At 45.0% G+C, this 13,424-nt stretch overlaps 1 protein-coding gene across 2 annotated transcripts in view; it reads right to left on the reverse strand.

Moving 5' to 3' along the window:
• Positions 1–13,424, reverse strand: part of ATRN (attractin) — a 159,788-nt gene that overhangs the window by 65,424 nt on the left and 80,940 nt on the right. For both annotated transcript variants that reach the window (XM_064448827.1, XM_064448828.1), the window contains exons 20-24: positions 9,957–10,050; positions 9,010–9,062; positions 7,293–7,387; positions 6,256–6,334; positions 5,699–5,856 (exon numbers count right to left, since the gene is read on the reverse strand). In XM_064448827.1, the coding sequence (XP_064304897.1) occupies positions 5,699–5,856; positions 6,256–6,334; positions 7,293–7,387; positions 9,010–9,062; positions 9,957–10,050 (479 nt within the window). The remainder of the gene's footprint in view (positions 1–5,698; positions 5,857–6,255; positions 6,335–7,292; positions 7,388–9,009; positions 9,063–9,956; positions 10,051–13,424) is intronic.

Here is a 13,424-nt window from a genome sequence, read left to right on the forward strand (position 1 = left end):
GCAGGAAAGCTTTCACATGGCATCAGATTTGACAGCACAGTTACACCAGATGGAGAACAGACTGAAAGGAAAGCTAAAAGCAGATCTATATGGCTACAGGCTCTTTGTGAAGGAGAAATGACAGCCCTCACCAGCGCAGACCTAGCAGATACTGGCTAAGATGAGGAGATAGAGAGGTGGACTGAAAACTGGCCAAATGGTTGGGTCCACAGGGTGGTGACCAGCAGCATGAAGCCTAGTTAGAGGCCAGTAACTAGCAGCGTACCTCAGGGGTTAATATTGGGTCTGATCCTATTTAACGCCTTCATTAATGATGTGGATTGTGCAGCAGAGCGGACCCTCATCAGGTTCGCAGGCAACACCAAACTGGGAGGAGTGGCTGATACACCGGCGGGTCATGCTGCCATCCAGAGGGACCTTGACAGGCTGGAGAAATGGGCCTCATGAAGTTCAACACGGGGAAGTGCGAAGTCCTGTCCCTGGAGGGGAGCAAGCCCAGGCACCAATATAGGCTGGGTGTCACCCAGCTGGAAAACATCTTGGCAGAAAAGGAGCTGGGGGTCATCAAGGGACCTTGACGAGAAGGACCTGGTAGATATCAAGGTGGAAAGGACCCTGGCAAAAAGGACCTGGTGGACATCAAATTGAGCATAAGGCAGCAATGGGCCCTTGCCGCAAAGAACTCCCATGGTATTTGCTTACCCTGCAACGGCTGCATTAGACAAAGCACTGCCAGCCAGTCAAGGGAGGTGATCTTTCCCCACTACTCAGCACTGGCAAGGCCACACCTGGAGTACTGGGTCCAGTTCTGGACTCTCCAATACAAGAGAGACATGGTCCAACAAAGAGCTACAAAGATGATGAAGGGCCTGGAGCACCTCTTCTGTGAAGAAAGGCTGAGAGAGCTGGGACTGCTCAGCCTGGAGAAGGCTCAGGGTGGGGATCTCATCAATATCTATAAATACCTGAAGAGAGGGTGCAGACAACAGAGCCAGGCTCTTTCCAGTGGTGGTCAGTGCCAGGACCAGAGGCAATGGGCACAAAGTGAAACACAGGAGGGTCTGTCTCAACATCACGAAACACTTTTTGACTGCGAGGGTGACCAAGCACTGGCAGATTGCCCAGAGTGACTGTGGAGTCTCCATCCTTGGAGATATTCAAAAGCTGCTTGGACACGGTCCTGGGCTACTTGCTCTAGGTGGCCCTGTTTGAGCAGAAGGTTGGACCCTTTGACCTTCAGAAGGTCCCTTCCAACCTCAACCGCTCTGGGATTCTGTGATGTTCTGGGATTCAGTGCTGTTTGTCAAATTTAGGAATGCAAAACAGAGACTTGCGTTTCCAACAGTCGTTACAGGATGCAGAAGAAAACTGACTTTATCTCACACACACAAGCAACGCTGCTGCACTGCTGCAAGAAAAGAGGGAGGGATACTATGTTGTGCTACGGTGAGATCTCCAGTGGATGGAGGCACAGGTGGGTTTCCTGGAGAAGGACGACAAAGCCACAGCAAAGTAACGAAGAACTTCTATTGCAAACATGAGAAAGGACTGAGACACTCAGCACCAATAGGCACTCAGAGAAAGATGACAGAAAAACATCAATTTGGGGGAAAAAAATGTTTCTCAGCTACAAACTGAAGGGCAGGCTAATAGAAATTGTAAGAACCACATATTCCTGGATGTGATATCGCTGCCAGACTTCTTCACAAAAGGGTCTCTCAACCAGTAAAAGCTGATGGTATTTTAGACTTTGTTTTGGCAAGTAACAAGGACATTAAGAAGAGCTGGTGATATAAAATTACCTTGGATTGAATGCACACAAGCAAATTCATATTAAATTAAGGACAAAACGAGGTAAGTGTTGTAAAAGAATCAAAGTTCACTCTTTTTAACTGTAAGAAATTAAATACGACAGTAAAGTCAAGTGGACTAAGGAGATAAGGAATGGGAAAGCAGCCATCTGAGTATTTCTCTCAGGTCAAAGATGCAAAACTATTTGAAAGCTGTATCCTCAGAACTAACCTCAAAAAGGATGTTAGGAACAATTAGAGAGTCTACCTGTTATGCAGAGGAAAGGATTCATTAGTAAGAAGCCATCAAGTAGTACAGAGATAAAATAAGAACTGCCAAATGTCAAGCTGTGCTAGACCTCAGCGAGTGATCAACAAAATAGCAAGAGAAGTTTCAGCCGTACAAGTAAAGGAGACCATAAAGGGAAAGGGAAGAGGGTACGCTGTAAGGATAGGCAAGAGATTAAAACCAATCAGCTATATCTCTAAAAGTAAATTAGAGTTTTCATTAAGGACAAGGATGCTCAACAGAGGTGCAAGGCAAAGTGCCTAATGGGAACGAGGTTATAAAAAGATACACAAGCATGGTGGAGAAAAAAAACTCAAATGTTCCGATGGGTTCAAAGTCAGTGAAGGCAGAGAGCATGTATCCCACAGGAAACGGCACATGAAGCAGCGCCTCTGATGGCAGGGCTGTTAAAGCGATGTACCAGCCGCACGCGGCACTATGGAAAATTCAAAACTTGTATTCGGAGGAGGAGGGAGAATCTAAATATTCACGCTCCCAAGACCTCGATAATATGCAACGTTTCAGGACAAGTTCTGAATAAACTGCAGTAGTAAACAAAAGCCTGAATTCAACAAGCAATAGAGCTGACAGCAGTAAGCTTTGCTGGGCCAGCCCGCTATTTCCTGCCTGTAAAAAATAATTAATTAGATGGACGTAGAAAGTACAGCTGAGCTAATCCAAATTTCATCATGGCTTGCTATACATTGGGAATTCCTGGGCTAGAGAAAGATGGTGAAGATTATTTCAAGAATCATAGCGGTTAAGGGGGGCAGAAGTTAGTCCAAGGATGGCATTTGGGCAGACTTTGACTGATAGCTTCATTAGTGACGCAGACCCAAAAAGAAAAGTGTCCTAATTGCACAATCTGCTGGCAAAGCTGAAGGGGATCTTCAGTAAAAATATGGTACACAGAACAACACAGAAGAACAACTACATGATCTTCAGGACTGGCAGTATTGCCCAGTAACGGCAGCGAGATAACTTTTTACGATGCTATTAGGGACTGAGAAGAATGCTTGCTATCAAGACTGGGAGCTCATCAGCTGGAAAACAAGGATGTGAAAGAACAGGGGATATTAAAATGAGTAAGGACTATTAATCGCTGCAGCCATGAGAACGAACAACGCAAAATACTGCCATAAAAGTACCTAGAAAGGTCCATAAAGAACCTCAAGATACTGCTCGACAAAGCAATGGTGAGACCTGAGCTCCATGACCTTATACACGGCTGATCAAAACTGTACAAGTGAGATTAATAGAAGCGAGCGCAGAGGAAAAACAAATCAGGCAACTGAACCTGAATAACCTGTTCCACAAGACAAGATGATGAGGGTTTGTCTTGCTTAAGCCAGCAAACAAAACACTAAAGGCTGAGAGAGGATATAACTTGTCTAAATTCATCCCGGGAAAGCGGGAGATCCAGCTGCCAAAGAGGACAGAGGGGACATTTAAGCTCAATGACAACACTGGCATAGGAAAAGCGAGCAGAAATTCACTGTAAGTACAGGTAGGCTGGAGACTGGAGTAAACACAGGAGAGCTGAAGGGACAGGAGACAGCAGTGTTCTTAAACATCTACAAAGTCATCACACACAGCTCTGCGTCAAGAAATGGCAAATAAATAAATCAGGGTAAGGTACAGTCCAGCACTGGTTATGGAAAATAAACTATCAGCCAACCTAATCTGTGTTTCTGACTCCTGTGATCACCAATTTGATAAAAGAGAAGCTTGAATATTAAAATAAATCATTACCAGGTGCCCACCTTTGACACAGGACATTACTTTCTCTACTGAATAAAAACAATGAGGCTTAGTACTCGCTGCTTGAGTATCACAGAATCATAGAATGTCCTGAGCTGGACATGGAGAGATGAAAGAGCGCCGGCCCCGGGATGGATCCCTGCAGAACCCCGCTAGTGACCGGCCGCCAGCCCGATGTGACCCCATTTCCTATGACCCTCTGAGCCCGACCCATCAGCCCATCACCCACCCCCTGCATTGCGTGTTTATCCAGCTTGTGCTGGGCATTTTGTCCAGGAGGAGCCTGTGAGAGGCAGTATCGAAAGCTTTACTGAAATCCAAAAAGATCCCATTGACTGGCTTCCCTTGGTCAGCCGGGTGGGTGACCTTGTCACAGAAGAAAATTAAGTTTGATAAGCAGCACTTTTCCCTCGTGAGCCCGTGCTGGCTGGGACCAATGACTGCGTGGTCTTTCAGGTGTTTTTCAATAACTCCCAGACTAATCTTCTCCATAATTTTGCCAGGCACAGAAGTGAGACTGACGGGCCAGGGACATAGAGGTTTTACCTTGCAGCTCTTGCAAATTCCTCCACATCTAAAAATTAGGATTTGACAATGAACTAAGACTTCAGCAATTTGTAAAGCAAAAACTCTCCAGGCAGGAAAACGATTACCGATATTGTATGTGATATTCAAAAGGACCAAAACGCAGTCCATAATCAGCCTATCAAACCCTGCAACCAACAAGACAAAGTTTCCTGAGTACTTAAAACCCACCAGAAGGTGCTGCAGACATTTCACAAGTATCCCTAATGCTTTTTAAAAAGTTCATGAAATACCTTGACAAATATCACTACAGTTTAAGGACCACTTTTCCACGTGCACCTCATTTCCTTGCGCAATATCATCACGTGCATTATCTTCGTTGGAAGTGACCCCTGCAGTGAGTTTGTGTAACTGATGTGTCTGAAATAGCAAGTAAATTAATGGGAAGGTGTCAGCTCTCACACAACAATTGTTCGAATAAGGGTGAAGATGGAAGAATTCGGCTTCCCACATTTGACCAACCTTCTTTAAAAAGGCAGAATTCGAATATACATGGTTGATTTGATATCTCCCTTCCAGACCTGGAAGTCCTTTCATCCTTCAAAGGGCGCCTGTTTCTGAGTACACTGCAGGTTGATACCTGACTTAGCCCAGAGCAAGAAGGTGGCCAAGGCTTCTCTGAATTATTAGCTGCCACAGCAGTTGCAGAGTCTCTGTGATTGCAGAGGCTCTGTGATCTATGAGTGTTTTCTTGATCCACCAAGCCTCAGCCACCGCTTCTTCAGCACTAGCCTTATCGCAGCCAGTCTGACGCCTGAGGCAACGCGCCTGTTAACTGACTGCACTGAGTTAAGGGTTCTTACCCTTATCTTCATCTTATTCTGTGGGTACCACCAGTCTCGGGCAGCACAAGGAGCAAGGGGGTGGCCCTCGAGCTGTGCCGTTTGAGAACAAGACGTTAAAAAGAGACACTATAAATATTTCCCATTTTCTCCTTCCCGGCTTGGTTTATGGCTATATGAGTCTTTGTTTTCTTCAACATCAATAACTACACGTTTAAAGTCAGAGACCTCGTTAGAACGTGGCCCTGTTAATGAGCAAGCATCCCGCTTTATTTCACAGCGCATTTTGAGATCCACTGGGCTGAGGCAACACCAGAAGGCGACGCACCATTGTGCCCTTAATCGGGAACGTCAAACCCTTTGTCTGCTGCAGGATTATACCGAGAGCTGGTTCAGCTTGGAAAACGCAAAGCACAGCGAACCGCCGCGTTGCTTGAGAGGAACAAAAAAGTACTTTTAAATAATTATACACACACGTTAACAGCTCCTACCTGTATTTTTATTGGCCAGGTGAAATTGCTGACGTAAACGAAGAAAGTGATGTTTGGATTGTTGCGGAAATCAAATTTCTCATTGGAGAAACTGTCCTTGTATTCTTTTATATTGGTTCTCGAAACGACTGGAATTTCCTCCCCAGCCTGGGTGCCAGCTGTTTTCAAATGTTAAAAAGCAGCGAGAAAAGATGTTTCAATGCACATTTTAAGTGGCAACTATAAAGGGCAAAGCATCCTGAATTTTAATGTTACAAAATTAACTACTCATCTGAATGTTACTATTTTAAGCAGCACTGCGTCATCAAAATCACTGTACGCCAAAACACCGCATTACTAAAAATCAAATTTGCACCTTCGATGTTTCCAAAATACACTATTAAGGTAGAAAAGCAGTGTTTTTTAATATATTACTTCTGCCCCCCGGGCCTAACATTTAAACCCATTAGAGAACAAGTTCATTGGTTAAAAAAAAAGTTTCCCCAATTAAATTTGTGTTTGTTGAAAACTGGTAATTGAAACAAGCTACCAAGGAACTTAGACCATGTTCATTTTACCTGCAAAACTTGTGGACCAAGTAATGTTGAGGTTGAAGTTTTTTGATGCATTGATAAACATGTCCAGGTCTCTGTTTTGCTTGGGGTGGAAAAAAGAAAACAAGAAAACCCATTTTTAGGATAACAATTTCACTGTACTGTTTCCAGCAAATGTTCACTGAAAAAGAAAATAATCCTGGAATTTGTTATGTACTTGAAGCAAATACACCCAGCAAAGAACTATTTACGATTTCTGAAAGCAGTATTCTCCTTCCCAAGGAAAGCATGATAAAGGACAAAACATGTCACACGCATAGAATAAAACAGGAAGAAGAGACACAGCGTATTGGGTGAACAGGAAAACTCGAGTTACTCAGCAGTTGTTCAAACAACTTTAAAGAATCAACTGTGGTTCCTTACGAAACCTCACCATGAAGATTTGAAACTGCATGGCCAAGCTAAGCTCGAAGATGCTCAGGGGCTGGAGCATCTCCCTTGTGAGGAAAGGCTGAGAGACCTGGGCTTGTTCAGCCTGGAGAAGAGAAGGCTGAGGGGGGATCTCATCAGTGCTTATCAATATCTGAAGGGTGGGTGTCAGGGGGTTGGGCCGGGCTCTTTTCAGTGGTGCCCAACGCCAGGCCAAGGGGCCACGGGCACAAGCTGGAACACGGGAAGTTCCCCCTGAACATGAGGACAAACCCCTTCCCTGTGCGGGTGCCAGAGCAGGGGCACAGGCTGCCCAGAGAGGCTGTGGGGTCCCTTCCCTGGAGACATTCACCCCCCGCCTGGACGCGGCCCTGTGCCCCTGCTCTGGGGGTGCCTGCTCCAGCAGGGGTGGGACGGGGTGAGCTCCAGAGGGCCCTTCCAGCCCCCGCCAGTCTGGGATTCTGGGATCTGTGAAGAGCTCTGGCTGCATTGTGGGCCTGGAGATACGTGCCATGTTAAGATTGACTACACATGGAGACTCGCAGAACTGTAGCAATTCATCGCCTCCAGAGCCAAGAGATGATAAACAGATACCCAAAGGGTGAAGTTTAAAGGGAAGGTAGAAAATTTACCTCTTCGGGTGTTGCTACAAAGTTGATTGCTGTGTAATAGCGATCATCCTCTTGAGAAAGGCTGAAGGTGAACTGATAGTCAATGAGAAGAGTATCTGTAGGGAACGATGGAGAAAGTTACCCCGTGCCTTGGAGTAAAACAAACATCTGCAAAACAAGGCATGACGTCGCGGAAGTGTTTCTTGCACTGAGAGCACGCCCAGGAGTCACCACGCTGTTAGTAATGACTCCGACTTATGTATGATCCCACAAAAAAAGAACAAAAAACTCTTTTCAAGATGAGGCTACAGGGGAAAAAGGTTCTGCTTACATTTTCCAGGCAATACCCTCCAGTCTTAATCTAAACAGCTCTTCATACCTGTACCTTGTAAAAAATACACCAAGGCATTTACTTTTTCCATACTGCAACACCTCCAGGTGCTAAGGGAATAGTAGCAAAATAAAATAGACTGCATAATCCCCACTTGGGAGGGGCCTACGTTCCGTGCATGACAAGTTTCTGTACATCGGTGGGCTGTACAGAGAGGATTTCTACGGAATAACTACTTGTTAATGGAACCAGCTGCCATCCTGCTCTGGGTCACGTCATGTCCAGGCATGCCAGGACCAGGTTTTAGCATACCTGCGTGCCCGCCTGCGCTCATGCCTGCCTAGGTTTGGGGTCTCACCTCTCTGATAACCAAGAGTGCACAGCCGGTTTTGGGGACACACCGCCGGTCTCAGTATCCTTTCATTAAAACGCGGTATTATGACTTGTACGTACCCCCGAAGCCGTGCAGAGATATTCCACGCAACGATAAATACAAAGCTATACACCAGGTGTTATTTTTCTCATCTTGCCTCCTGGAGACCCCTTGTTGGACAGACACAACCTAGACAACCTTCTGACGTCTACCCACAACTCCTACCAAGCACTAAGAAATTTTCAAGGAAGAAAACCAAGGGAGACCAAATCTCTATAGCACAAGGTTCTTCCTAAGCTCTTTTTCCCCTTTTTGCCCGCTTTAGCACCCCTGCCGTCGGCAGCAATGAATTAGGTCATCCTTGCAAAGAGACCGTCGTGAGAAGCCATCAGTGCCCTTGCTTGGCGACTCAAGCAGAATTCAAATTTGCTAAATACAACATGTTGAAAATTTCTGCGTTGCACAAAAATCTTGCATCTTTATGTAATTTAAGATTGCGTCCACCCATGCCTGCCAGTGTGCCAACGGCTAATATTTGTCAACAGAAGCTGGAGAGTTTCCATTAAGTAACCTGAATCTTGGCAAAGTATCTTCTCGAATTGCACGGGAATCCAACTGTTCATTTCAGAGAAAACGTGGCAGTTTTGAAACTACCCATTCTACCATGGAACAGAGTTTTAAAAAATAGTTATTTTGCACTTACAAAAATTCGAACGACATGCTTTGGGTGTGACTTATTGGGTATATAGGTCAGAGTATTCCCCAGAAGACCAGATATCATTTCAAAGTCACACGAAAAACATTCAAAGGTTTGTCCAGAAAGATCCAACCATCGCACAGACCTTATCAAGACGAGTATTTTCATTCCCTTCAAACAATATTTTTGTGAAAACTGAAGTTGTTTAAAACTATTTTTTAGTCCTTCCCTTAATCCCCTGTATTTTAAACAGACGCTGAGGCAACTAGTTTTAAATACCATATTTTAAACTTCAAACACATTTTTTATCTCCAAACAAATTCCCAAGAATACTCACAGTAACAAGTTCCTTTAAGTGGATTTCCCTGATATCTATTTTCGACTTCACACCTAAAAAGAATACATATTTCTTAATAATTGGATTTTTTTCAGTTCTATTTATTCCCAGCTACTAAAAATCAGAAAACACCACCTGTGCTGATAACGGAGCACAATTAAAAATGAAAGATGCACGCCTGAGCTATATTAGGCTGCTGAAGAAATTTCACGATCCCTGCAAGTCAAACTAGTAAGCAGTGAAAATCAAATATAAAATTGTGGTTATTAACCTTTGCATCCATTTGGAATATATTTATTAGCTCTTCACAATACATGCAACGGGATTACTACAGCCAAAAAGCTTAAGCTTCCATTTACATTTATGGCTATTCCAGGATCTAGTCCTGTAAACGACTACTCACGTGAGCAACACTTTCAAAATAAACCTGGCAATGAAATTATGTGGAATGAAATTATTTCCACTAACATTACACTAAAAGCATTTGTTACGTTACAGAGAAACCTCCAGCAAATTTGTTGCTCTGAAACCGCTCCATTAAATCGCTTGGATGCCCAAGTCCTATTTCAGATATATTTACACTCCCCCAGAACAGCATCAGAGTGCGCAGAGAGTAAAAATCTACCAATTAAAAAGAAACTGTTGAGGGATAAAGCAAAGCGGTACGTATGGCTTGCAGGGTAGGGCGTTATTGTTTCACCCCATCCCTTCTGCATGACATTGGCAGCTGAGATGTTCTTAAAAATGGAAAACTTCAGGAAATCATTCTGTGCGTGTTCTCCCCGCAGGGGGAGCACGGCTGGCTGCACCGCCAATGAAGTTAGTCGACTGTCAGCAGGAAGAGATGAGCGGAGACATCATAAATACAATCATTAAAAAATATCGGGGTTCCACGTCGCTGTGTGTGCAGCCTTCTGATCCCACATAACAAAGTGAAACAAACTCACAGTTGACACTCGTCTCCTTTTATTCCCTTGGTGGTGCAGAAACATTTCCCTGTATTTGTGTTGCAGACAGACGCGTGGCCATTGCACTTGCAAGCTGTTGAGCAGAGGGGAGGGAAAAAAAAACCGCAATGTTGAATGAGGCAAGAGAAACAGATTTGATCGCAATTAAGTCCTTTAGTTGCCAAACTGAGATACATCAACAATTAGAGTGCATATGAAAACCCATTTGGTACTCTTTGGTTTCTTGGTGATACAGAAGGCAGCCAAAAATAGAACCGTGCGTCAAAACGGAGTGAGTGCGGGCTCCAGGACTGATGTTTTGTACGAAATCATCATCAGACTGCGCTTTTTAGCCTCAAAAAATTATTTAACTGCCTCTCTTGTTGTTAGCTAGCACTGGGGATATCGTAACTGGTAAGAAAAGGACAATATTTGGAATAGGCTTGGGCTTGCTAAAAGGGTTCAAACTCAAAACTCTTGAGAGAAGATGGTTGTGGCAATTAAAGCTCATGGTGCTTTTAGGGCTTTTTCTAGAAATAAAGAGGCTTTTGAAAAAATAACGTCATTATCAGCAGCGTCAGCGTATCTGCACTGTAACGCGCCCGGCGCTAAGGATACGATGCCGGTGCCGTAAGCGGCCTGGGGCGCATGCCCCAACGTATTTTAGAACGGCCGTAGCCTGGGCTCACGAGCTGAATGCCCCTGAGTTGTGGCTGAAGCAAACCAGCACATCCCCAGGCTACATCGGGGTTGTGGCATGTCCAAAATAGACCAGCTCATACACCCCAAGCCTGCTCCAGGCGCAAACCAAGGTAAGACAGCGGGGACGTATGGGAGATTTGCTCCTGGTTCAAACTAAGAATGCTCAAGTTGACACACTTTGAGACCTTTATTCTGAGAGAAGTAGGGGAGGTACATGCAAAAAAAAAACAACCCAAAAACTAAAACAACGAACAACAACAAACCCAACACAAACGGTTGTCTTTGACATAACGTTCACTACAAATAGAAGAATGGATATAACAACTTTTCCCGGAAAGTAAGTGCCTTTTAGAAGCTGTTCTACCAACGAAGGTGCATTCATCTGGACCTGCGCACGGGGGAATTATAATAAAAGAAGGGAAAAAGTACACACAGAGAAGATCCCTCATTTGTGGTCCCTGAGCTTGCTGGAAATAACATGTTTTAAAGGCTGGTGCCTCCCCGTTAAGAAGCCACGTGCTGCTCAATGTACCAGCAGATTCTGAGGCAAGAAGTCCCCATCCCGAATATCCTTGCCAACCTTGGACCTTATTTTATGAACCCTTTTGATATCTTCTTTATGCTGGCATGTAATGGAAGCTATATTGTATCAGGGACACTTAATTGTGCTTCTCTGATGTGGATGAGTGGTTTCCTAGCAGCAACACGGAACCAAATATGAAGAAACATAAAGGCCTATTGTGGGAACAAGTAGACCGAAGATTTGACAAAATAATTGTATTCTGTGAAGCAAACACACTTCTCATTAGTGGCACTTTAAAAATAAAATCCTTAATACTATAGAGAATGCCTTGTACTGCCTTCCTTATGCTTTGCTAAAGGTAAGAAAAGGGAATTTCGATCAATATTCAACACTAACATACATAAAAATTAGGAGAAATTTCAATTTCATGTTGTTTAGATGCAGATCACAGTACCTTGAGCACTAACATTAATGCTTCCTCACCTTGCTCTTTAGTGGCATGCTTATCAAGAAGACTGAAAACTCAAATATCTCTATTCAAAATGACAGAGTCTATTTATTTATCCATTTTCCAATGAGCCCCATAACAGGAGATTATTCACCAAAGGACTGGAGTATGCACAAAGAGAAATTTTCACGTGGCTTTTCAAACAACTATGAAGTTTGGAAAGAAACTATTGACAAAATGTACTAGACATCCTCGCTAGAGTCTAAAAATGAAAACTTCCCTCCAGAGTCTGATGCTAGAGCACAGAGCCAAGATTACTGGAAATAGCTTTTTGACCGTTGTGTTGGTTGTGGCTGGGGTAGAGTTAATTTTGTCCACAGTAGCAGGTACGGGGCTGTGGTTTGGATTTGTGCTGGAAACAGTGTTGACAACCCAGGGGTGTTTCCGTTCCTGCCAAGCAGGGCTTGCACAGAGCCAAGGCCTTTCCTGCCCCTCACCCCACCCCACCAGCGAGGGGCTGGGGGGGGCACAAGGGGTTGGGAGGGGACACGGGCAGGACAGTGACCCCAGCTGACCCCAGGGATGTCCCACACCACATGGCATCGTGCTCAGCACATAGAGCTGGGGGGTGGGGAGGAGGAAGGGGGGACATCAGGAGTGATGGCATTTGTCTTCCCCAAGTCACCATCAGGTGTGATGGAGCCCTGCTGTCCTGGGGATGGCTGAGCTCCTGCCTGACCGTGGGAAGGAGGGAATGGATTCCTTGTTTTGCTTTGCTTGTGTGCGCGGCTTTTGCTTTACCTCTTAGACTGTCTTTATCTCAGCCCATGAGTTTTCTCACTTTTACCCTTCCGATTCTCTCCCCCGTCCTGCCGGGGGGAGCGAGCGAGCGGCTGCGTGGGGCTTGGCTGCAGGCTGGGGTTAAACCACGACAACTGTGAACCATGGCAACAGTCTGACAGTGAAACACCTTACAGCGATTCTCCTTCCACCTTCCACAAACCATGGGTCACAGCCTCATTCAGGTACCGTCACGGGGATGGCTGCTCCTCTTCCTGCATTTGTGATGGCCCAGCATCCCAACGCTGACTGCATCGCCTGCCTGCCCAACACCATTTTCCCATGCCAAGCGCTTCAGCTGTCCCCCAAAGCCCCCGTGCAGCCCTGGGAGCAGGGAGCAGGCGGGACCACAGCACCAGCAGCTCATCCTGGGCCACCAGCAAGTGCTCCACGGAGGCATTCAGAAGCGCTGGCACATCAGCAATCTGATTTCAGGCATAATAGTGCCTCCCGTTCTTTTGCAAATAACTTTCTTATCTACCCCTAGCATATTTTCATGTGAAACTTTAACCAGAAAATTCAAAAATTCCTGAATGCAGAGAAAGCACCTCGCAGCTATTTTTACACCTGATGTGCTGCATTTCCTGCCCTTTCCGATTAACACTTCTCCACATTGGACACTTCCTAAAAGCAACCGCTGAGGAACGATTTACCTACCATTTAGTTATTATCTGCCTGGGTCTGCAAATACCCATGCCTTGATGATAAGCAAACAATTCTTTCAGAGAAATACCTGCAGTTCATTAAAAATTTTTCATCACAAGGGATAGAGCAACGCTCACCTGCCTTGGGGGCACAGAGCAGCAGGAAAAGGCACCTTATTCCATCCAATCTTTATTCTTCCCTGGCTTCTAAAGCCCATCATTACCACTTCCAGCTCTGCATAGCCTTACCTGTTTGAAAGGCAACTGCTATCCCAACTGTGTCGTCCAAGCTCCTGATGGCTCAGCAGAAC

Source organism: Phalacrocorax carbo, chromosome 4, assembly GCF_963921805.1.
Source record: "Phalacrocorax carbo chromosome 4, bPhaCar2.1, whole genome shotgun sequence".
NCBI classification, from domain to species: domain Eukaryota; kingdom Metazoa; phylum Chordata; class Aves; order Suliformes; family Phalacrocoracidae; genus Phalacrocorax; species Phalacrocorax carbo.